We start from the raw sequence: 27692 nt of genomic DNA, 5'->3' as shown, positions 1-27692 counted from the left end.
AAAAAGAACTTCGACTAAGTGCATTATAAATGACAAAGACAGAAAAATATATCTAGAAGGAAGGTATCTAATAGAAAAAGGTCGCAAATTTTCAAAGCAAAAGTCTTTTAGTATAATTAGAGTAATTCGATCGAGAAAATTACATATTATACATATAGCCAAGTTATGAATATAAGCAAAAATCGAACTGATATATAGATGTGTAAACAAAAAAAAATCGAGAAATACTAAACTATAAAAATGTGGGATTCTAACATGTTGCAACGCTACAAGACTGGATAAAAAGGAAACAAAAAAGGCAGAAAAGTATCTAAGAGAAAATAGGTCGCTAAACTATATCCATCTATATGAAAAACAACTTCAACTGTGTGTAACAAAAATGACATATTAGACAATACCATTTGAGGAATATCATTATAAAAAGCATTATACATCCATTCTCAAATATCCCTCTATGAATCTCATTCAAAAAATCACACTGCTATAGGCATGCTTATTAGCGTAAAACTTAGTGATTGACAGATAAAAACCGAACAGAATATAACAAGACTGAGTAAATAGTTTAAATTGGATAAATACATTCAGTGTGAAATATATCGAAACATGCTTTTATTATTTATAAAATAGAATTAACTTTTCGTTAGTTCACGGCATAAGGCCAACTATCTTTGAATATATCCAGTACTCATCACAAATCTTGCATTCTTACTTTATCACCAAATATTCCTAAGTCCAACTACCGATAAAGGTTTTCCTATTGAAGTCAAATATACGGGTGGTTAAATAGCTTAATATATTATTATTGTTACCTTTTATCACTAAAAGCAATAATCGAATTTAATAAACATTTTTATTAGTTTATGACTTCAAATAAACAAATACACTTATTATTACATATATACATACATATTATGTACTTTTTTTTGATGGTTATTTAGGCAAACCGTCAAGTTTTCTCAAAACACCCTGTACGTTATTACATAATTGCCTTTGTTTAACAACAATAATACAAATGTGTTTTTGTAGATTTAAGTCCTCATGTAATACCTTAATCTAATTGAAAAATGTAATGTGGGTTGAAAAAATATCCCACAAACAATGGTAAAGCAATAAAAACATCCTCTACTATATCTATTCTGTATTCTGTTAATGAATGAAAAGAAGGGGAATCAGAGACGCGTTGTCTGGCCTAGCAGGCTTGGTGACAGAATGTCTGGTGTGACTGCACGCATGAGGGAGTCTGAGAGTCTGAGGGAAGCATAAGATGCCCAATCGCGAAAGAAAAACATAAAGAAATAAATAGAGCAAGACATGGTAAAGCAGCTGGAGAAGACAAAGTAGTAGCGGAATTAAAAAAGTATGGTGGTAAGCAGCTGCATGAACAATTATTACAGGAACTAATGAAACAAATATGGGACAAGGAAGAGATTCCGGGAGAATGGAATACTGGGGAGCCATGCCAATGCACAAGAAATGGGAGAAAAGAGAAATGTTTCAACTACAGGGCTATTACACACCTTAATACAGCCTACAAGATCGTGGCCAATCTAGTAAACCATTAACTAATAGCACGAATAGAGAGAGAATATAATAGATTATCAGAACGGTTTCCGTCCAGGAAGATCAACAATAAAACAATAAACGCAATACACACAGTAAAACAAGTAATACAGAAATTATAATAAAAACTTACATATATCTAACCTTTATTGACTTTGACAGAAGTGTCTTTGAATCCATGAATAGAACCAAAATGATAAGGGCATTAAAGAAGATAAGAATCCCAAACAAACTGATAAAACTACAGCAGATGTGCCTACAGAACATCAGAGCAAAATTATGACATACGCGGCAGAAACATGACCTGATACAGAAAGGACAAAAATAATGTTAGAGACAGAAGAAATGAAAACACTTCGAAAAATTGATAAGACATTATGGGATCGAACTAGAAGTGCCGATATACGACGGAGATGCAAGATGGACAACATTAATAACTGGGTGAAAAAGAGAAGAGTAGAATGAAACGACCACATAAGCCGAATAACAACAAATAGAGTAGTAAGGACGGCGAGAGACGGTTCCCCAATAGGAAGACGATCAATGGGAATGACAACTTACTAACTTACTGGAGGCACAATGAAAAATAAACAGAATGATGTCTACACAAAAAGAAGAAGAAGAAAAAGAAGAAATCCATATACATGAAATTGAACGGGCAAGCTGGAAGGGGACTAATAATTACGGGAAAATATAAATTTTCAACTACCTAGGAGTAACAATAGGAAAAAGCAGCAAGGACAGAACAGGAGAGATTCCAGAAGGATAATCAATCTTTTGAAAGGAATAAGCATTACTCAGATCCAAAAACATCAGCAGACAAACAAAAATCAGAATGTACAAGACACTGATCAGACCAGTTATCATGTATGCAATGGAAACCACGACACTGACAAAAACAGATGAAGATCTAAAAATATTAGAAAGAAAAATAATCGATATCGGGACCAAAAAGAACAAGCGACGGAGAAACAAAAATGAAGACCAATAAAGAAATTCAACAAGAAATGGGAGGTGAGAACATAGTACCTACCTAAGATACATAAAAGCAAGACGACTAGAATGGGCAGTGGGCAGGCCACATAATGAGAGGAGCACCCACAGAAATAATAAAAAGAATCACGAAATGGACACCCCCTGGGACCAAGAGAAAGACCCAGGATAAGATGGTGGAACCCAATAGAGGAAGACATAAAAATGATGAAAATAAAAGAATGGAAGACAAGATTCAGAAACAGAAAAGATTGGAAATACATAACCAACACTGAAAAGACACATATAGATATATTACAAGAAATAAACCAAACAGGAATAATCCACCTGGAAAAAAGGACTACTATATGCCCCGGCATTGCCATAATCCAATGTGATTGAACCAGAATGATAATCATACATAAAAATAAATAAAATAAATTTCAATATACTTTTTTTATTTTTGAGTATTTAGTCAAACGTCAAGTTTTCTTAAAACACCCTGTATATTATTACATAATTGCCTTTGTTTAAAAACAATAATACAAAAGTGTTTTGTATACATGTAAGTCCTCGTGTAATACCTTAATTTAATTGAAAAATATAATGTGGGTTGAAAAAATATCCCACAAACAATGGTAAAGCAATAAAAACATCCTCTACTATATCTATTCTGTTAATGAATGAAAAGAAAGGGAATCAGAGACGCGTTGTCTGGCCTAGCAGGCTTGGCGACAGAATGTCTGGTGTGACCGCACGCCTTGTTGCCAGGTCAACGCATTCCAAAGAATAACATTGCAGATTATTTTCGTATTTTTACAATTATATATTATTTACCTATATTAGAGTAATAATAGTATTGTTTTTTATAATCTGAGTGTTCAATATTACTTGAATGTTTATTAAATTAAAAGTAGGCAAGAGATATTTATACTTGGCAACTATGTTAGGAAACTTGTTTCATAAACGGATGTCGAAGCCTCCGTGTCATTGAATCGAGCTACGAAATGCGCGTTAGATTGTGTAGGCACTCTGTTAAATTCACGCTTACTGGGGATAAATGTGTGCATGTGTCTCAGCTTATTTCATGAAATTCACCTCAAATCCCTCTCGATGGCGTGAGTGTTTAGTTCGGTCAACAGAGTGGGGGGTTTTCTCTGAATCGTGACGAAAAATGGTTGCTACATAGCTCGCAGATATCGTTCTCAGTGCTATTTTATTGTTTTTTTCCGTAATTATTTTGTTTTGAATGTGTACAATTAGTGACAAGAAGTGCATAATGGCCCACGGATTGAATTCAGTGATAAAAAGAGGTGTAACAACTACAAACTGTAGGAGCGAAGGTAAAGGCATTGGATCACGTAGGATATTCGCTCCTCATTTTAAATTGCAAGTGTTAGATTCGTATAGAAATGATGCAGATTGCAAGGGAAATCAAAGAGCTACCGCTAGGAAGTATGGTATTCATCGAAGACAAATCCAGAAGTGGTTGCAAGTGGAAAATACCCTTCGTAATAGCGTGAGTAAAGAAAAATCCGAATGTGCGACAGAGACAAAAGCATGCGAGTTTGAATTGACCTTGAACGGCAACAGACAGCGGGACGACGAAGTGTTCAGCAGCGGAGTCGAAGCTCGGGTTCCGGCGCTAACGCAAAGCCCTTTGGCGCCCCCATACGCCCCGCCGCGACCCCTCCCCCTCGACTTCACTACACACAGTCGAGGCTCTGGTCGCACCAGCCCGAATGTCGCCAGGCCAGATTCGCCCCTCTCTCCTCTGGACCCCGCAGCACCCATAGATCTCTCGTTTAAAAGACCTACTTCGATGACCAACGCACCTGTGCTCTGCCCCGTCGCTCCCCGCACCCCTTCAGCAGCACCGACCAATGCTCAAGAAACTGGCCAAAGTGTAAGTCATTCATTTGATCATTTGGCGTGATATAATTATGCTATTAAAAGTTTTAATTATACACAGAGGACATTCAAATGTCATAATATATACTTAGAAACGACAACTAATAATCTTTTGTTGTGTATCTTTCGCACACAAAGGAAATAGAAATAATATCACATTTTAGATAGATTTGTTTATCTTTTTTAACAATGGGGTTTTACTGCACATATTTAAATTTTACAGAGGGGCATTAATATTTGCAAAAAAAATACTTTACAATGAAATTTGACACTTATTTAAAAATAATAATAATTTACCTACATTTTCTGATATTTTGTTGCATAATTCATTTATTTTTTAAACTTTTGTTTCTATTTTTCTCGCAATTTGACGCTGATCTTTAATTAAAATAGTAATTTAAAATATTTTCTGATATTATATATTATTTGTTGCATAATTCATTTATTTTTTAATACTTTTGTTTCTATTTTGCTTGCCGTAGGTATATTTAAGCTGACGTCACATAATGTATCTCATTAGACCTTGCTACCTTTATCACAAGTCATATCTAATAATAGCTTCTATTGTAATATTGACGCAAATGCAATTTTTACCTATGATATTCTTTTGGCTTTGCGAACGCAAGAAAAAAACTTGCTATGATACTTTCAAACAAAGAATTCCATTGGTGTTTGCTTTGCAACTTCAGTCACAAGAAAATAACTTTTTCCAGAATACGAAAATATTAATATCCCTTGAAACATTCTGAAGTTCTTCCATTATAAATGATTGGATTATAAACTTAGTACAGTTATTATTTTTTACACGTCTATAAATGTTATCATCTAAATTTTTCGATCTAAGATAGGACCATGGGCGCCTATATAAGAATTCTTAAGGGGGCCAGACGTGAAGATGTTGCACATTACATTTTGTATACTTTGGATGACAATAGGTATAAAGTATAATTTTTTGTTCTTCCCCAGAAAAGCTAGGAGGGCCCCCCCCCCTGCCCATGGGTATGGGTGCCTATGGATACGGCAGTACGTCATGCTTTATCTTATTGATGATAATATGAATTATAGTAGGGGAGCAAAGTATGCTAAATTTGCAGTCACTCGAGCGTTATTGGGACCTATTGGGTTGTGATTATTAGGTCCTAAAATCAATAAAAGTTAAATAAAATTTTCCATTTTAGTGGGCGCTTGCCATTTTTAATTTAATTTTCCATTTCCAACAATCGTTTTTTCCGATTCCATCTATCCATAATTCGAAAAAATGTCTCGAATACAAGTTGCTTATTTTTACGTAAAGGTTCAAAATCTGCAATAAAAATTTGGGGCCCCATTTAAGATTTTAAAGTAAACCCCCCACCCCGCCTCTGTGGGGGGTTGTGATTGGTACCATTCGATAGATTTTTCAAAAACATTTTGAAAGTGTATTTTGCAGTTTTTCGATCCGATGTTCATTTTGCGAAATATCGCGGGGTTTGTATATTTAAAATTTTAAATTTACCCCCCCTCTCCGTGGGGGGTCATGTTTAGTACCATTCGATAGATTTTTGAAAAATATTGGAGACGTATTTTTTAGTTTTTCGATCTGACGTTCATTTCGCGAAATATTTGCTTTTTTTGTGAAACTTTGACTCACCCATTTCTTACGCCCGGCTCAAATCGTCAGATTTTTTAAATATACACTCTTTTACATGTACTTAACTTACCTTATCTTAATCTGACAATTTCGAGTATTTTTAAGGATAGATTTTTTTCGGGCCCCCCTTAACAAACTTCCCTGTGTTAAGAGCCAATATATAGTAAAGGTACATCTGCAGGGTACCAGGTTTCTCCCCATATGATAATCTGACGCGCTCGAGTAACTGCAAAAATCCCCGCTTGGGCTCTCTTACCATTAATTTAGTCCTCTTAAATTATTTTTTCTATGAATTAAATTATTTTTTCTATGTAGTTTGTTGTGCAATTGCCCTTTATTGGATTCCACCCACCATCATTATCATTAAAAGACTTTCTTTATATTAATAGACTTTCTTTTGACTCTAATATATATAATATAAATTAAGTAAATATAGTATGCCAACTTTAGTCATAAGAAGATAACTGGTTCCAAAATACAGAAATGTTTAAAGCCTTTGAAAGTGGCAGTTCTGATTTTTATTTTTAAATTATGATTTTTGGTATATAGGTAGGTATATCTTACTAGTGACGTCTTCCATGTGGGCGTGATGACGTAATTGATATTTTTTTCAAATGAGAATAGGGTTCATGTGCTAGCTCATTCGAAAGGTTATTCAATTCTCTATTCAGTAGTCAGTAACACAAGCATTAACAATTGTTTACACAGGGTGCCCAAAAAAAATGCTTTCAATTAAATTAATTGAGACAAAAAGAAGAATGTATGTTATTTATTTAATTCAAAATACTGCTTTCAGAAAACAGAAAAAAGGGTTTATTTAACAAATAGATATTATTTCTGGCTTAAATTCAATGTTAAAGCTGCCACCCACCTGAATCTTGGCAGTTTGGACATTTAATTTAAGCAAAAAGCAATGTTAATCTGAAACAAACTTTTTTATGTTTTCTGACAGCATAAAATGTATTTTGAATTAAATACATTACATACATTCTTCTTTTTGTGCCAATTAATTTAATAATTAAAAAAAACGTTTTTGGGTACCCTGTATAAATAATTATATTTAATGTTTATATGTATTACTATATAGAGAATTGAATAACCTTTCAAATGAAGTAGCATACGACCCCTATTCTCATTTAAAAAATCATTGATTACATCATCACGCCCAGATGGATGACGTCACTAGTATGATGTATATGCCAAAAAATCATAATTTAAAAATAAAAATCTACGTGTTTCGGGATTTACTTCTAAAACCGCCCATTCATGAAAAAATTAATATATTCCAACCTTTTTATACACTGCGCATCATAAACCTATTGTTCGATTTAAGTATTTTTTTTAATATCTTATAGCCTTGTTATTTAGCAATATCGCTGTAATAATATTGTTGCTAAACAGGTAAATTTTTCATTGTATACCGGGTGCACGAATCAAACTGTGTTTCTTTTCCAAAGTTCGCAACACCCTGTGGACTATTCAAGCATTTATAAAATACTGAAATTAAAACCTAACCTCAGGTTTTCTCAACATTCTGTTTTTTGATTAATTCGCTTATGTTGGATAATAAAAAAGTTAGGTACTTTAACAACTAGTCATGTTCTTCTTCAGTACAGGGTGTTTCTAAATAAGTGCGACAAACTTTAAGGGGTTTTTTCTGCATGAAAAATAATGACCATTTGCTTCATAAACTTATGTCCTCAAATACTTCGTTTCCGAGATACGGGATGTTGAATTTTTTCTTACAAACTGACGATTTATGTTATTGCTTTAAAACCGGTTGAAGTATGCAAATGAAATTTGGTGGGTTTTAAGACGTAGTTATTACACATCTTTTGACATACAATTAAGAATTGTATATTCATCATCGGCGCACATGCCGATAATATGACCAACCATATTACCCGTATGCACGCCAATGGTGAATATAAAATTCTTATTTTTATGTCAAAAAATGCACAATAACTATCTCTTAAAACCCACCAAATTTCATTTGCATATTTCAACCGGTTTTAAAGCAGTAACATAAATCGTCAGTTTGTAAGAAAAAATTCAACATCCCGTATCTCGGAAACGAAGAATTTGCGGACATACGATTACAAAACAAACTGTCAATATTTTTTAATGTAGAATTGCCCGTTAAAGTTTGTCGCACTTATTTAGAAACACCCTATACTGAAGAAGAACATGACTAGTTGTACGTAACTTTTTTATTATCCAACATAAGCGAATTAATCAAAAAACAGAATGTTAAGAAAACCTGAGGCCATAGTTAGGTTTTAATTTCAGTATTTTATAAATGCTTGAATATTCCACAGGATGTTGCGAACTTTGAGAAAACACGCAGTTTGATTCGTACACCCTGTATACAATGAAAATTTAAATGTTTAGCAACAATATTATTAGTGATATTGCTAAATAACAACGCTATATCATATTAAAAAAATTACTTAAATCGGACAATCGGTTTAGGAGATACAAGACCATAAAAATGGCCCATTTTTTGGGGTGCCCGTTTTCTATGACGCGCAGTGTATATGCATGCTTATCTTAGTATAGCTGTTATTTTTTCATGTCTATAAATATTATCACCTATATTTTTCGATTTTAAGATAGGCCCACCACATCATGCTTTATCTTATTGTTGATATTCATTAGTCCTCTTCCATTAGTTTTTCTAGTTGGTTGTGTTTATAGTCTATTGAATTACACCATTATTATTAAGGGATTTTATTTTGAGTTTAATGTAAGTAGATAAGTCCATAGATTTTATTGTTTTCATTAAGTATATCTAAATATATAAAGAATAGTTATTATATCTTGTGTCATTGAATCCTGCTGTCAGTGTATATTAATTATCCATGTTTTCCATTATGACCTAATAATATAAGTAACTCATTATTTTATTGAAAGAAAACTTCTAGAACAGTCTACCCTTTTAGAGAGGAAAACATTTTAGCTTGGTATATCAGCATGAAAAAATAATAAATTCACTATCAAATGTCATTTATATTTTATTAATACGTAATTTAAAATTTAGTTTGACATATGAACGAAGTGTCAAACTCAAATGTAAATAACCTATGCTTTGCTTAACAAATTCAGATTAAAACTAGCCTACTAGCAACAATTTGAGATTTGACGTTTAACTGTGTCGGCAGCAGAGATATGTAAAGAAAATAGATCAGGCTAGTCATATGCCACTCAATGCATCGGGGTGTAACGCCGATATCAAGTACGGTGGTCTAGCTATCTTTGTCTGTCGTGCGAGTGTGAGCGTATCTACCAAGAGGTGGGAATAACGGAACGACAGTGACACACAGGCGGCAGCCATCATATGCTAGAGAGAGAAAGCTAAGCGCCGGTAGAGAGAGATAGATAGACCACCGACCCGAAGTGTTCCGCGTTACGCTATTTTTCGAACTGGCCTAGTCTATTCTGTTATATCTATGGTCGGCAGAAAATAAGTGTTTGAAGACGGATTGTGACGTCATATTCTTGACTTTGAGATCGATTATCCTGAAGATGGTTAGAGACATCGAAATGCCGTTTTCAGATTTGGATTCAGAAGACAAAACTACATGGGAATCCATCGGTAAATCGGCTTTAAGTATTGCAGGAGCGGCGACGCACGAACGAATAGACTTTGCGAATTTATAACTCGCCGATTAAAATAAGAAATCACATTATTAATCACAAACTTATAAATATTTTAAACATATTTATAGATTCAAAGAACTTAAATATTTTTCAAATATATTTTCCAGGATTCTGTATGCTTAAAAGTTTTTTACTTTTGCTGGCACTCCCCCAGTGTAATATTTTTTTGTACACACCTTATATAGTTATAAGAATCTCATTCTTAGTAAGAGATCTGCTGTTTCTTGGAGCTAAGGTATACAAGAACAATAACATCATCGGAGCTACCTTGGAATCACTTATTATTAATATTGGTATTCCTCCAAATATTCATGTTATTCAGCCTGAATAATCCTGCCTGGATCCTTAGAATGTTTTAAAAAATAATTCGTGTTTGCCTGCTCCAGCTAGTTGTTAAAACTGTCTTCTATCCTAGTTTATTTAATTTGTTTATTTTCTAAATAGTCTAAGAATTGTCTAAAGATCCCAGACCATGAGTAGTTTTCATTCATCTATAATAATTTTATTATAGGTACCTATACCGTCGGTCAGATGGCTCAGTTGGCTCAGGCGCAGTCGATCGACAAGTTTAGTGAATTTGCGATCGAGGTTCGAGCCCCAGCCCGGTCATTTGAAATTAATAAAAAGGCCAACGTAATAGTACAAAATTCAATAGAATCTACGACTTGGTCTGGAATAAACTGGTGTCTGATCGGCCTATGCAGGAGCGGTACGGCAAGGGATAAGGGCTTGCGGCTTGGTGATACTCCTCCATAGATCCCTACCGAAAGGCGTTGACGCCTAATAACGGTGTATATACAGAGAGGGGCTAAATTATGGAATACATTCAGTTTCTCTAAAATGGAACATTTTGGAGAAAAATCCGGAAAACAGGTCGATTTTTATTTTTAAATTACAATTTTTTGGCATATAATACTAGTGACGTCAACCATCTGGGCGTGATGACGTAATCAATGATTTTTTTTAAATGGGAATAGGGGTCGTGTGGTAGCTCATTTGAAAGGGTGTTCAATTCTCTACTCAGTAATATAAACATAATATCATTATTTATACAGGGTGGCCAAAAAATAGTTTTTGAATTAAATTAATTGACGCAAAAAGAAGAATGTATGTAATTTATAACTCAAAATAAATTCTATTGCTGTCAGATAATAGAAAAAAATGTTTATTTTGCAAATATACATCGCTTTTCACCTAAATTAAATGTTCAAACTGCCAAGAGGTAGGTGGGAGGCTGTTTGTGATTTAATTTAAACGAAAGCAAATGTTTATTTGTGAAATAAACATTTTTTTTTCTATTTTCTGAGAGCAGTACAATGTATTTTGAGTTAAATAAATTACATACTTACATTCTTCTTTTTGCGTCAATAAATTTAATTCAAAAATTATTTTTTTGGCCACTCGGTATAAATAATGATATTAATGTTTACATTACTGAATAGAGAATTTAACACCCTTTCAAATGAGCTACCATACGACCCTTATACCCATTTAAAAAAATCATCGATTAAGTCATCACGCTCAGATGGATGACATCACTAGTATGAAATATATGCCAAAAAATTACAATTTAAAAATAAAAATCGACCTGTTTCGGGATTTTGCTCAAAAATAGTCCATTTTAGAGAAAATGAATTTATCCATAATTTAGCCCCTCTCTGTATATTATATATCCATACTAAATTTACAATCAAGATGTAGTAGAGATAAACAAACCAAGACACGTTAAATGCTACTAGAAGCACTCCTGAATCATAATTTACAATGTATATACATCCCAAATCATGATTTCCAAAGTTTATACATTGTATAAATGTCTTGGTTTGTTTATTTCTACTTAATTTTGATTGTATTATTAAGTAATACTTATGTATTTTATTTTATATAATATTTTATTTTATATTTTATATAATGAGAACAGTTTGTTCTCATTTCTGATTGTCTATTTTGGTGTTTTTGGTATTTGATGAATTTTTAATATGTCACCCTTTATGACTACTTAATAATCATTTTAGATGTGGTCACTCTATTTGCACATCTTCATATTATTTATATTTTTAAATTGCTTGTTTTCATTATATTAAGAATGATTCCAATTTTGCTCTTATAAGTTGAAGTAGTTGTCTGGTTTGTTCATAATCTTTGTTTGCCATTTGCTTACTCAGGTCATTGTTTTATGTTATCAATAGTGGCAATGTAGGGTATACCCCATTCCACGAATATACGACCCTCTTGGATTATCGCGACAACGAATATATTACTGTGCGAAATATGAAGAACGAAAGTAAATTGCAAATTATATTGTCGTTTATTGGAGTAACTATTAGAGCAAAATACTTTCGTATCTCTTATGTTGCACACTAAAATATTCGTCGTCGCGATAATCCAAAACGGTCGTATATTCGTGGAATACACCATAGTTTCATTTTTTATACTGTTAGACTTTGAATTTTGAATTATTTGAAGTTAAAAACATGTTACATACATTAAGCAAATATGTACAGTTTAAAATTTATTTACTTATTTACTGTTGATAGTTTAAACAGTTATACAGGGTGTCCCGAAAAGATTGGCCATAAATTATACCACAGATTCTGGGGTCAAAAATAGGTTGATTGAACCTCACTTATCTATATACAATAGTGCACACAAAAAAAGTTACAGCCCTTTGAAGTTACAAACTGAAAATCGATTTTTTTTTCATTTATCGACTGGTGGCATTCTTATAGTAGCAACATCTTAAAAAAAATTAAAATGAAATTTGTGCACACCATAAAAATTTTATGGGGATTTTGTTCCCTTAAACCCCCCCAAACTTTTGTGTACGTTCCAATTAAATTATTATTGTTGCACTATTAGGTAAACACAGTATTTTTAAAACTTTTTTGTCTCTTCGTACTTCTTCGATAAGCCAGTGGTTATCGAGATATTTTGAATATTTGTCGAATTCACCACATATTTGTATATGGTTAAGTACGATTATAGAGAGCTGTTAATATTCTGAAAATTTATTTATAATTTACATTATTAGGTATATTTTTGAAAAAGAAGCCACATCCAGTGGCGGTCTCAAGGGGGGCGACGGGGGCGATCGCCCCCCCCCCCCCAGAAACCTTAGTTTGTGTGAGATCAAACTAATGCATTGCTATTATTGGACAAAATAATCTAACAGTGTGAAAACGTCCGTAGACAGATTATTTTAATAGCCTACGGTTAGTTTTGATATAACATATCAACATTGTAACATAACAACATCAAATACGGTGCAGTGACGTTTCTGTAATGTTGTCGTTGAAGTCACAGTAGCAGTGGCAACACTCTATTTTCCACTCAGTTTTCTCCATTCTAATAGACTAATTTGTATTGTATATTTATTGTAAATTTTAACATTTTAAAAGGTAAAATGTGTTTTGAGCTCTTTCAATTCAAGCGTAAAACTAACATTGTCAGACCAAACCTCTGAAGTTTGACGTTTGTTGGTGATAAAGTAAAACCACCTAAATCGTCAAAGGTTTAGAAAGATGAGACTTGCTTCAGAGGCTTGCCATTGAAAAATACTATCACCCACAAACCTTTTCTATTAGACTTTGAGTTGTTTTCAATAGTTCTAAATTGGTTTTTGATACAATCACAAGAATACAATTATATTTTGAATATTTTATTTGTAAGTTAGACGAACAATATTTACAACAAGCTTTAGAGGCTAGCTTTTTTATTTTTTATTATAGTGTAAAACAGTTTCCACTCATACTAATTGTAATAATAATAAGTGATTTTCCTTTTTCTCCGTTCGTCACAACCACTAAGTGACAGTCAGTCCATATTCGGTCCATCAACTGTTCAAATGAATAAAATGCCTTTAAAACTCTCAAAATCTTGCCATATTTTTAAAAATTTTCCGGACCCCCTTTCCGGCTGGGGGGCTGCACCCCCAGACCCCCCTGCAACAGACCATCGCCCCTCCCAAAATCTGACTCTGAGACCGCCACTGGCCACATCTCGATAAAAAGTGACTTATCAAAAAAAGGCTAGGAGGCAAAAAAGATTTAAAAATACTGTGTTTACCTAATGGTACCACAATAATAGTTTAATTGGAACGTACACAAACATTTGGGGGATTTAAAGGAACAAAACCCCCATAAAATTTTTATGAAATCATATTAAAAAAGAAGACGCATCCCGATAAAAACTGGCTTATCTAAAAAATACCAAGAAGCAAAAAAGTTTTAGAAACGTTGTGTTTAACTAATGGTACCACAATAATGAATTAATTGGAACGTACACAAAAGTTTGGGGGGGGGGGGGGTTTAAGGGAACAAAACCCCCATAAATTTTTTATGGGGTGGACAAATTTTACTATAATTTTGTTTTAAGATTTTCGTGCCATAAGAATGCCCCATGTCCATTTTCAATAAAAAATCTCTAATAGTTTTCGATATATTGAAAAAAATCGATTTTTATTTTGTAACTTCGAAGGGCTGTAACTTTTTTTATGAGTACATTTGTACTAAGGTAAGTTAGGTTCAATCGAACTATTTTTGACTCCAGAATGTGTGGTATAATTTATGACCAATCTTTTCGGGACACCCTGTATATTAAAGAAAACTCTTATTTGATCTAGATCTAGGTACCGTGTATATTAACCCGGTTTATATAGACATTTCAAATAACAAAAATTGCCGGAGAGCCAAATTTTGGTGGAGAGCTAGGGTATACCATAATAAATAAAGTTTAAAAAGTCCCCATCGATCCCATGTGTGCGTCAAAAGTTATTCGGGGTCAAAGGTCAAAATTTGAGATTTTTTGGATTTTTTTCGAAAACGGTAAGTTTTATCAAAAAAAAACCTTAAACCAAAGTTGTAGATCTTAAAATTCTCTACAAAAATAGTCCTTACTATTTTTTTCCTAAGAGTTGCCATTCCTGAGATATCGCGATTCAAAGAGTCACATTATACATGATATGCACACGTTTCCACACCACCTGTGAGATAGTGTACTCGGCGCATTTTTTTTACCGTGGTTTTCCCTGTAGGCCTACTCCACTAACTGTTTTGACAATTTTAGGATAATTTAAGGAAACAATACCGGTCAAGTTCTAGATATTACCTTATTATTGATATTGATTATTGATATTGCTATTTGCTATTGATTATTAGTTTAACTATTGTTTTAATTTCTTTAGATATTTTAATCAGATTCATATTCTTGAAAGTCTACTTCAACAGTCAAGTCTTCTTCGATTTCATCTTCTTCCTCTTCCTCTTGCTGGATGTTCAAAAATTTTTCAAATGTGACTGAGTCATTGGTCTCTTCATGAAAATCACAGGAGTCTTCCTCTGTTGTACTAAACTGGACATTTGAGAAAGACTGACCTTGGCAGTTGGTACACACTAGAGATCACAGCAACCCGACTTTTTTACATCCACATTTGGCACTACAACCTTTTTTCCAATTGCAAAAAATAGTGTTTTTCTGGAGCAGGTGGGAGTAAGGTTTTAATCGGTTCCAGAGTATTATCTATTAATTTCCAACCCCAGTCTTCTGGATTCAGTTCATTGCCTAGCCATGTTTGAACTTGGTAATATACTCGATACAAATGTTGAAAAGCAGATGCTGATGTTGGAGGAAGACATGATAGTTGTACTTGTTTCTTGTTTCGCGTATTTTTTACAAAAGTTAAGTATCGGTATTTATCAAGACAAATAATTTTTTTGGAGCTCCATAAATTACAAGAAGAAAGCTGAAAGAAAGCTGAAATGTTAACTGACAAATTAACAGCTGTGAATATTGACGTGAAACAAGCTAAAAATGACGCAGATGTCCTTATAATTGAGACAGCAATTGAAAAATTTAAGGCAACAAACACAACAATTGTAGTTGGTAAAGGTGTTGATTTGTTGGTACTGATTACTGCAAGGACTCCAGTAGATAAAGTTGTTTATTTTCTGAAACCTGGAAGGGCTCAACAGCGAACAGAGATATATTCTTCGAATAGTTTATCGGCTTATCCCAAATGTCAAAAGTACATTTTATTTTTACATGCGATAACCGGCTGCGACACTACGTCCGCAATGTACAGAAGGGGCAAAACGTCAGTACTTAAATTATTCGAAAAAAAAAAAAAAAAAAAAAAAAGATTTGACTGACTGCTGTAAAGTTTTTACAGAACTTAATTCTACACCGCAAACAATAATTACGGAAGGAATTCGCTTTCTTCTTGCGGTTTATGGAGCTCAAAAAAATTATTTGTCTTGATAAATAACGATACTTAACTTTTGTAAAAAATACGCGAAACATGAAACAAGTACAACTATCGTGTCTTCCTCCAACATCAGCATCTGCTTTTCAACATTTGTATCGAGTATATTATCAAGTTCAAACATGGCTAGGCAATGAACTGAATCCAGAAGACTGGGGTTGGAAATTAATAGATAATACTGTGGAACCGATTAAAACCTTACTTCCACCTGGTCCAGAAAAACTCCTTAACACTATTTTTTGCAATTGCAAAAAAGGTTGTAGTGCCAAATGTGGATGTAAAAAAGTCGGGTTGCTGTGTTCTCTAGTGTGTACCAACTGCCAAGGTCAGTCTTTCTCAAATGTCCAGTTTAGTACAACAGAGGAAGACTCCTGTGATTTTAATGAAGAGACCAATAACTCAGTCACATTTGAACAATTTTTGAACATCCAGCAAGAGGAAGAGGAAGATGAAATCGAAGAAGACTTGACTGTTGAAGTAGACTTTCAAGAATATGAATCTGATTAAAATATCTAAAGAAATCAAAACAATAGTTAACCTAATAATCAATAGCAATATCAATAATCAATATCAATAATAAGGTAATATCCTAGAACTTGACCGGTATTGTTTCCTTAAATTATCCTAAAATTGTCAAAAGTCAAAATTGTCAGAAAATTGTCAATTAGTGGAGTATGCCTACAGGGGAAACCACGGTAAAAAAAACGCGCCGAGTACACTACCTCACAGGTGCAGGTGGTGTGGAAACGTGTGCATATCATGTATAGTGTGACTCTTTGAATCGCGATATCTCAGGAATGGCAACTCTTAGGAAAAAAACAGTAAGAACTATTTTTGTAGAGAATTTTAAGATCTACAACTTTGGTTAAAGGTTTTTTTTGATAAAACTTACCGTTTTCGAAAAAAATCCAAAAAATCTCAAATTTTGACCTTTGACCCCGAATAACTTTTGACGCACACATGGGATCGATGGGGACTTTTTAAACTTTATTTTTTATGGTATACCCTAGCTCTCCACCAAAATTTGGCTCTCCGGCAATTTTTGTTATTTGCCAAGCATTTTGATGTCTAAGTTGACCGGATTATATAGATATCTTGACAAGTTTTTATATATTTTGTATATCATATGATAACGTTACAGATCTGCTAACATTTATTTTTATTTTGTTCAGTATATTTCTTGTTGTATTAAGAACAAACATTAAGTATAGCTTAGAACTTATTTTTAAAATTAATTATTGAAATTAAAAGTACTTAATTATTCAAGTCTATGAATGTAATTTTTCATAATATTAAAACCTCATTAATAATAAAACAAGGTAAAATATTGAAAAACAAGATATTAATGACAGTGAAGAATATATTTAAAAAATTTAGAAATTTCACACAAACAGAAAATATTCTGTTACAGGTGTATGCTTGTTAAAGTTTATAAAAAATTGAAACCCATATCATAATGTTTTATCGTAATTTTCTTTGATTAATATTGATTATTTTACTATGCAATACAAATCAAATAACGATGTATATTTTTTTCAGATATTTTTGCCACTACCAGAACCTGTCATACCTCAGCAGCCCCATTCTGACATTTGGGACTTATCAACGAAAGGCATTAAACGTAAGAGTCCTAGTCCTGAACCTGTAGTATCTCCAAAACCTGTAAAATTATTTAAACCTTACCTAGATGACATTAAAACTACGGAAGAAATTAAAGAAGAACCTCCCTATTGTATAAAAACTACTGAAGAAATCAAAGAAGAACCTCTGTATTGTTCTGCTGCGTTATCACCATGTGAACCTTTATATTGCAGTAATGTATGTGATATCAAATCAGAATATAACAGCTCGTACACCTTACACGAATTGCAACCCAACACAGGTCTTAATTATTACTACTACCCATCTTACCCATCCAGTACTGAGTATGAATGCCATGGATACTGCTGTGAAGATATCAGCTATGGCCAAAATGTGGCTCCATTAAAACACAGACAAAGTTATAGTTTAGATTTCAAATTGAGTGCCATAGATTGTTACTATCAAGACTCTATTTGTAAGGGAAACCAGAGAGCAGTCGCTACAAAGTATAATATTCATCGGAGGCAGATACAAAAGTGGTTGAAGCAGGCTGAAGAACTGAGACTCCGGAATGAATCTTTAAAACAGATACATGCTGTAAGGTAGATTATTGTTAACTTTTTAGTAAGAGTATCCAAAATAGATGGTCGACTCTTAGAAGATCATTTACTTTTGTTTTATAAACATTGGTTATAGCATAAATACATTTAAATACATTTTTGGGAATATTTATCAGTATTATCAAAATTATAGATCAACTGGCAGTATAGATTTACCATATTTAAGCTTGCTATTTTAGTTTGATCATATGAAAGCTCAAAAATTATGTAACAAAATAATTATTTGTTAAATTCTGTGATTTTTTAAGTGTTGACATTATATTTTGGCAAACTCTGTATAAATCCAAGCCAAGAGTCTATTAGTTGTTAAGAAAATGACATATCCGATTTGTTTATTTGCCTTATACAAATGTGGGTGCTAATTTAAGAATTATTGCTCAGCATATGACAATGTGCCTTGTTAGATTGTAGGAAAACATGTGCCAAAAATTGAACGGGAGGCAGCTATTGGTATACCTGAAATTATGCAATATGTTCTAGTATTCTGTTTTTGAAATTCTTCTCTTTGTCTTCCTTACATTTGCCATTTTATATTTGGAGTGTGAACTGCCAAATATCTTATTTACTTATTTATTATTTATTATTAGTTCTGTATATTTTTTCTATAATAATAGAATCAACTAAACTAGTTAGTTCTTATATATCAAATTGGATGTATCTTAGCAGAAAAAGAAAAGTTTTCTGTAACAATTTTACCCACATTAAAATAGCTTTTCAAAAGAGCAAGGTGGACATTGATAAATTCACTCCCCAGGCACAACGCGTGGCACCTGAGGAGTGGCGGCAGAAGTGAATACTCTTTCTTATAGCGCGTTGTTAGGTGGGTTAATGAAATTTTTCGTTTGCATATTACTGAACTGTTATTATTTTTTATAATAAAACCACACATATAAATTCTTTAAAATTTAAAAAACCTTATTTTTTGTGAAAATTTTGTTAAATGATTTTAGTAATTTTCAAAATGTGTTAAATAGAATATAAAATCTTTTCGTCATTTACCATTTCCATTATTATCTTGTATTTCTGTTTACTTCATTTTGATTATCATTATACGTATTTCATTGTGATGGATTTAAAAAACAAAAAATATCTTCTCGACGGGGAATCGAACTCCAGTCATTAGTGTGAAAAGTAAAAAAGTATAAATATACAGGGCGAGTCATGAGGAACTGTACATACTCCTACCTCGTATAGAGGCCCCTATGGGGAATAACAAATGACCATTAAAAAGTGTCTGCTCCCATTGTTTAATAATATACAGGGCGAGTTTCGCATTTTGACATAAATTTATATTCGTCATAATTTTTGAACGGTCAGATCGATGTGTCTCTTATTTTGGTCAATCGTTACACTATTACCACCCAATCAACTGATTTATTCATACTAGAAAAAAATCAGGTTCGGCTTTAAAAAATTAGTTCGTTTGGGTCTTAGAAAAAATTTCACCCTGTATACGCTTTTTGAAAACTAATATTAATTTTACAAATTAGACAAATAGGCAATTAAAATGACATATTTATTTTTTCCCCACACGATTACTTAATTTTTTATAAAAAAAATCAAATTTGACTATGAATTAAAAATTTGGTAAAGTGAACCATAGATTTAAAAAAAATTAACTTTTATTACAAAAATTAATTTTTTTAAACAAATATTTGATTTATGTTACCAGCCAATCAACTGATTTATTCAAACTAGAAAAAAATCAGGTCCGGCTTTAAAAAATTAGTTCGTTTGGGTCTTAGAAAAAATTTCACCCTGTATACCCTTTTTGGAAACTCTAATATGAATTTTACAAATTAGACAAATAGGCAATTAAAATGGCATATTTATTTCTTTTCCCACACGATTACTTAATTTTTTATTAAAAAATCAAATTTGTCAAAATCGCAATTTTACCATAAAAATAAAAAAAATTAAACAACGTTTTTCTTAAAATGAAATGTTTCACCATTTTTTTTTCTATAACACGTCTATATCTAAAACTCCCCATAACACTTCCCTTTGGCTATAGTTTAACATAGACGTGATAAAATAAATTTTTTCACTTAATTTTTGCGATTTAACTTTGCAATTCACGAATCTGCACCTTTTATTTTTTAAAATTCATAACTTTTACGAGAAGAAGACTGAAAGTCTACAACAATTGTCATAGGCTTCACAATGGTAAGAGATATGTGCTGTAAAAATTTCAGAAAAATTTTAAATGGAACGTTGTAGCGAGTTAAACCGTGATTTCATCTTTTTTTTATTTTTAGGTTAAAATTCCGATTTTGACAAATTTGATTTTTTAATAAAAAATTAAGTAATCGTGTGGGGAAAAAAATAAATATGCCATTTTAATTGCCTATTTGTCTAATTTGTAAAATTCATATTAGAGTTTTCAAAAAGCTTATACACGGTGAAATTTTTTCTAAGACCAAAACGAAATAATTTTTTAAATCCGGGCCTGATTTTTTTCTAGTTTGAATAAATCAGTTGATTGGGTGGTAACATAAAATAAATATTTGTTCAAAAAAAATTAATTTTTGTAATAAAAGTAAATTTTTTTAAATCTATGGTTCACTTTATCAAACTTTTAATTATTATTCATAGTCAAATTTGATTTTTTTATAAAAAATTAAGTAATCATGTGGGGAAAAAATAAATATGCCATTTTAATTGCCTATTTGTCTAATTTGTAAAATTCATATTAGAGTTTTCAAAAAGCATATACAGGGTGAAATTTTTTCTAAGACTCTAAGACCCAAACGAACTAATTTTTTTATATGCCGGACCTGATTTTTTTCTAGTTTGAATAGATCAGTTGATTGGGTGGTAACATAAATCAAATATTTGTTAAAAAAAATTAATTTTACCAAAGTTTACTTTACCAAACTTTTAATTCATAGTCAAATTTGATTTTTTTATAAAAAATTGTAATCGTGTGGGGAAAAAATAAATATGCCATTTTAATTACCTATTTGTCTAATTTGTAAAATTCATATTAGAGTTTTCAAAAAGCATATACAGGGTGATATTTTTTCTAAGACCCAAACGAACTAATTTTTTAAAGCCGGACCTGATTTTTTTCTAGTTTGAGTAAATCAGTTGATTAGGTGTTAATAGTGTAACGATTGACCAAAATAAGAGACACATCGATCTGACCGTTAAAAAATTATAACTCGCCCTGTATATTATTAAACAAGGGGAGCAGACACTTTTTAATGGTCATTTGTTATTCCCCATAGGAGCCTCTATACGAGGTAGGAGTATGTACAGTTCCTCATGACTCACCCTGTATGATTGTATACCGCAAGGTTTCTGCGTACGTCCTTATATTTTGCGTCACGCTAAATAATATTTCGGGACCGTGCAAAAAAAAAGTTTTGCTGGACAAAACTTAAGAAAAGAAATAGTGTTTTCGTTTGAAAATTGAATTATGTAATCGAATTTAAAATATAATGTCCATTTTGCTGCTTTTAAGCTATAAACTAGTTACTTATTTTGTCTTAAAAAAAAGAGTGATTAAATAATTTGTTTTTAGTAAACATTTTTGGTAAATGTTTATAAATGCGTATTTCAACTGTGTACCAAAATAAAAAAAAAGCACTCTGGTTGATCAACCAGTCAAAGTTAAAATATAGTGAATCATGAACCAATTTTTGATATACCCTATTCCACGAACATACGCCTGTTTTGGATTATTTCGACAACGAATATTTTACTGCGCAAAATAAGAAGAACGAAAGTAAATTGCAAATTACATTGTTGTTTATTGTAATAATTATTAGCGCCATTTACTTTCGTACTTCTTATGTTGCACAGTAAAATATTCGTTGTCGAAGTAATCCAAAACAGGCGTATGTTCGTGGAATGGCCCATATAGAAAAATGTTATCCGATATTTGGGATATTGAGGAATAATAAGAAATAAGAAAAATGAAACAAGGTAGGGTTCAAATGAGAATTGTGTTAAAAAATGATTTTAATGTGTTACATAGACAAGCAAAATATCTATGTAGTTGGATATAAGATCAGCTCGTGATGTATAAAGAATTGACAAATTAATATGAAAACTGATTGTTTTTCTGTTAAGACTCCCTTATAATTTAAATCTCCATATGATGTTTGCAATCGATTGATGTGATTTGTAGGTATATAATCTTATCTAAACTATGTAAATATTGATTTTATTATTATGTATTAATAAATATATTGTGACCTTACACCAATAGGTTGTGAAATATCTTGATAAAGTTGTTTTTTATCTTATTGTATATTTTTCAGCTTGGCTGATCCTATGAAACTTTTTATAGATATTGTATTATTTTATATGAGATATTTTATAAATGATATTAATAAAAATGTACATATTTATACAAGTGTTTTATTTCACAGGGGACACTTAGGCGATCTCAATAACCCCATACTTCATGATCATAAGTCTTACTTCATTAATAGCAAAAATATTGGATGTTTCATCTTTTTTTTTGCTTTCAACTTCTTAATTGTTTCTTAACTTTTTATCCACACTATATTATATTTTGCACGCGGATATTCTTTAAGATGTCCAATCGAATCTAATCTAATTAAAAAAAGACGAAAAACTTAATTTATTGGTTTATTTTGAATTTTTTTTTTGGTAAAATTTTGAATTCTGAAATTATGTGAATTGCAAGAGCTCGAAGCAGAAAAAATTGAAATGTGACTTATTAATTTGAATTAATATCATTTATCTAAATTGGTAAAATGTTAACATTTCAGTGTTTTGTTTTATAACGTGCGACAAAATAATTATTCATAACCAATATTCACCAGATTCACCTTTAATTAAGGAATAAAGAGTCCCCAAAAACTACATAACTTTAATCAACAAAGTATCTTGAAAACAAAAAAAGCAGTGCTTTGCAGAGCAGAAACAACTATTCAAAACTAAAGTTCAGTGGAACCTCGATAAGACAGATTAATCGGGACCGCGGCCTATCCGGGTTGACCGGAGAATACTGTAAAAATTAAGAAAATACAGTATAGTTACCGATAAACTCCATTATAATTGCAAAATCATGAAATACATAAGCACAGTAGTACATCTAAATTACATCGGTGCCGGCCAAAACACCGACACGCCAGAATCCCGACATGCAACAATCCTCGCATAAATAAAAATTCCGACTTTTGTTTAATACTTTTAATACAAAATACTTTTGTTTGGTAACAAAAAATAAAAAACAGATGGCCATAAACAAAAAACAAGAAATAAATGTAATTATATGTTAACAAGAAACTTATCAAACCTGTCGGGATTGTGGCTGTCGTGATTTTGGGGTAGACCCAAATTACATACAGTAATATACAGTATTGTTCATTTCTTGCTAAAAAACTCAGTCAAACTGAAAAAATGTTTATCTTGTCCGATGAAAATCGGTCCGGATTAGCTGGAATTCCGGGTTATCGGAGGCCGAGTTATCGGGGTTCCACTGTAATTATTCAAAATGACCACCATCAAAAACTTGGTATTTTTAAACTATTATGTCTGAATAACCTACAATACGAAAAGTTAAATGAGTATGACTTAATATTTTCAAATTTTATTAGCTTAGTCTGCGGTGACAAAGACAGGATCTCTTTGCTGCTAAAAGAGTATGAAACACGGTATCCTGAACGGGGAATACCAAGTTATCGAACTTTGTAAAGGTATATGATTATTTCAGAAGACACAGTCCATTTCCAACTGTAACCCATATAGCACACAACGTCCGATGGACGTCCATGTAACGTACATTTAAAGTCCAAACGTCCATGGACCAAAACTGGACGTACTATGTACGTACATTACGCAACGTCCATTGGACGTTTGATTTCAACGTACAATGGACATCCATTTGTGGTCCATGGAAAGTTTACACAAAACGAGACTATTATTATTAGCAATTATATAGCTTCTTGTTTTATTCAAAGCAATATTATTAGTAGAATATAAGAAGCTTCTAATAAATGTAGTCGCATATTTTTTCATCATCGAATTAAAACACTGAACCACTAAAATTATTTTAATTAAACCTATATAATATTAGACGAAAATAAAATGATCGTAAACTTTTTCCGTATAATGGTAATACATCGGTAATTATAGACCTTACAATAATTAGACACTACCAATTTAAATCTTAAATGTGCATTTTGTAACTTAAATTTTCCGCCTTGCAATATTGTCCGTCATCGGGTCGGGTATCGAATATTTTTTTAGTTACCGTTACCTAGCATCTTTATGCAGTCCTAACCCTCTTTTCTATGTGCATGCTTTATAGGCCGCCATTATCTGTATCTCGTTTTTATTAAATTATTACATATAATATTAATACATCCAGTGATTATACCTTTGTCTTTGCTGTTTATCGTGCCAGTGCAGTCGTGCATTAATGAAGTTCGTATAATAAAGTACCTATACATATATAGGGTGAGGCAGATAAAGGGCCTATTAGAAATATCTCGAGAACTAAAGACAATTGAATTATGAAAATTGGAATAAGGGGGTTTTGAAGACTGATCTATTTAATGAAAATATTTTCATCTATTTGGTACTTCCCGGTTATACCGGAAGTTGCTTATAACTTCGTTTTTTTAAATGGGACACCCTATATATTTTTACATTTTTGGATTCTCCTCGATTTCTTCTTTCTTAAAATATAAGGTTTTGTAATAATATACAGGGTAGGTTAAAAGATAATTACGTTTTCTTATTAATTTAGTAGCAATATTCCCACCCTGTAGGATTGTAGTAGTTTGACATAATAAACTCTATTTATGTTCAAATGATTTTTAATATAGTCTACTATTGTTAACAGTTATTAGTGTAGCTAAATTTTTAATTTTAGTATACAGGGTGGGTCGAAACTCGGAATGAGTATTTTCTGAGTTTTCTTAAATGGAACACCCTATATTTTAGTATTGTAATGAAATGATATTTCATGGTACTTTTTACTTCTTAAGCATTCCCTATACCTAACTGATTTAGTTTGTGCTTAATTGTTAATCACACCAACAATCTTAACTTCGATGGTATTTTGATACCTCAACCGCTATTGGCAATTTTAAGTATCAGTATAGATTAATATGTATTTATTTCCAAAAAATTATTTGTGACTGAATATTTTCACGGCCAACCTAATACAATTTCACCTATTTTGTGTTGCAATTAATGTTTGGTTTTAATCACCAATAACTCACAAATTAAAGAAGTTAGGTATAGGGAATGCTTAAGAAATTAAAAAGTACCATAAAATAAAATTTCATTACAATACTAAAATACAGGGTGTTCCATTTAAGAAAAGTCAGAAAATACTCATTCCGAGTTTCGACCAACCCTGTATCCTAAAATGAAAAGTTTAACTATACCAATAACTCTTAACAATAGTAAAATATATTAAAAATCATTTGAACATTAATAGAGTTTATTATACCAATCTACTACAATCCTACAGGGTGTTAATGTTGCTACGAAATTAATAAGAAAACGTAATTATCTTTTAACCTACCCTGTAGAATATTACAAAACCTTATATTTTAAGAAAGAAGAAATCGAGGAGAATTAAAAAACGTAAAAATATACAGGGTGTCCCATTTAAAAAAACGAAGTTACAATCAACTTCCGGTATAACCGGAAGTAACAAAGAGAAGAAAATATTTTCATTAAATAGTTCATACCTCAAAACCCCTGTATTCCAATTTTCAAGATTCTTTGAGCTTTAGTTCTCGAGATATTTCTAATAGGCCCTTTATCTGCCTCACCCTGTATAATAAAGTTATAGTAAAGAAAAATAAAAAAGATCTTTTGTGTAATATTTTAAAGTATAAGCAAGTATAAGATTTAGTATTATAGGAACTATTTCCGATAAAGGCTTTTTGCTATATATTCACAAAATTATGGATACTATATAGATATCCTAAAAATGTCCATAAGACGTACATTGAATGTACATCAGATGTACATTGAATGTACATAAGGTGTACATACAACAACGTACATTGTACGTTTGTTGCGGACGTTCTATGGACGTCCAATTTTGTGAACTCTGGACGTTCGTTGGACGTCCATCGGATGTCCATTGTACCTTAGCGGGACTTCCATTGGATGTTCCAATGTACAGAGATGTACGTCCATCGGACGTCCATAAAACGTACTTGTGCTATCTGGATAAGACTACAAGAATGTAATGAAAAACAAAACGTTAATGGAAAATATTCTTAATTTAATTGAGACTAATCCAAAAGTAAATACCGGACGAGTTAGTCATACTCTGCAAATTCCGCATACCATAGGCGCAGCCAGGGGGTGGTTTTTGGGTTATACCCCCCCCCTTTTGGATGTACTTTGAGCTCTATACGCTTAACACCATTATTATTCCATACTCCCCAGAGACCTTCAAGTAGATGTAATCCCCCCTTAGGATCATCCTGGTTACTCCTCTGCCGCATACCACTGTCAGCGAAGACTTAAAAAGAATCTCCATCTTAATCGCATACAGTACAAATATTGATACCTGGAGATGAAATATTCAGAATGAATTTTAGTAGGCGAATCACCCGAAATCCAGGGATTGTAAACGGAAATAATAATTAACTAGTAACTAGGTACATAAAATTTAATGTTTTTTACACATTTTTCAAATACAGTAGAACCCCGATTATCCGGGTGTGGACTATCCGTGCTATGATTTTCTATTACTCAAGTTGCATTTTTGAGGCTTTATCAAAATAGCGTCATCGTAAATCACTTGACGGAAACTCTATATGACGAAAAAGAGACTCATAATGAAAGATTTATTTTTTCTGTTATCTCTTTATGGTAGGTAAATATGTATGTGTACCTATAGGTACATATGAGGCATGTCATATCAAAATTAACAAGCTCCAGTTTTTATTAAAATTTAGATTTTGTTTATTCCTTGCACTCTAGCCAATTCTTTATATATGATAAGTCAAAGTATTTTCGTCAAAGTAGACCCCTATTTGTCAACTTTGACGAAAATACTTCGACTTATCATATAAAGAAATGGCTAGAGAGCAACGAATAAACAAAATCTAAATTTTAATAAAAACTGGAGATTGTTAATTTTTGAATGACATGCCTCATATGTATTATACATAAGAAATACATGTTCGGATTATCCGTGCCACCTCCGGTCCCGAAGAGCAAGGATAATCGGAGTTCTACATGTCCTATAGGGAGCGTTCTAGTATTACGTAACATAGGTTGAGGGGGGGTTAAATATCTTCAAAAATTGCGTTCTCCATTAAGGTGCGTTACGTAGGGGGGGGGGGTCAAAATCTTCAAAAACCACGTTACGTAATACTTGAACGCTCCCATATACTCATGAACACAATATTAATTTAGAAACCGTAATGGGCAAACATGGCCTGGGAGTGATAAATACAAATGGAGAGCGCTTTACAAATTTTTGCTCCAATCATCGTTTAGTTATTGGTGGAACCATCTTCCCATATAAAAATATTCACAA

At 32.1% G+C, this 27692-nt stretch overlaps 1 protein-coding gene across 1 annotated transcript; it reads left to right on the top strand.

The window, feature by feature from the left end:
- Positions 1-3665: 3665 nt before the first annotated feature.
- LOC114333505 (uncharacterized) lies at positions 3666-22550 on the top strand. The gene is made up of 2 exons (XM_028283390.2): positions 3666-4438; positions 17532-22550. Exons 1-2 carry the CDS (start codon positions 3782-3784, stop codon positions 18177-18179), a joined length of 1305 nt encoding a protein of 434 aa, XP_028139191.1. The 5' UTR covers positions 3666-3781; the 3' UTR covers positions 18180-22550.
- Positions 22551-27692: the final 5142 nt, after the last annotated feature.

The sequence above is a fragment of the Diabrotica virgifera genome, chromosome 3, assembly GCF_917563875.1.
Source record: "Diabrotica virgifera virgifera chromosome 3, PGI_DIABVI_V3a".
NCBI lineage: Eukaryota > Metazoa > Arthropoda > Insecta > Coleoptera > Chrysomelidae > Diabrotica > Diabrotica virgifera.
The sequence above is the reverse complement of the archived record's forward strand: the minus strand, read 5'-3'. Positions and strand labels throughout refer to the sequence as shown.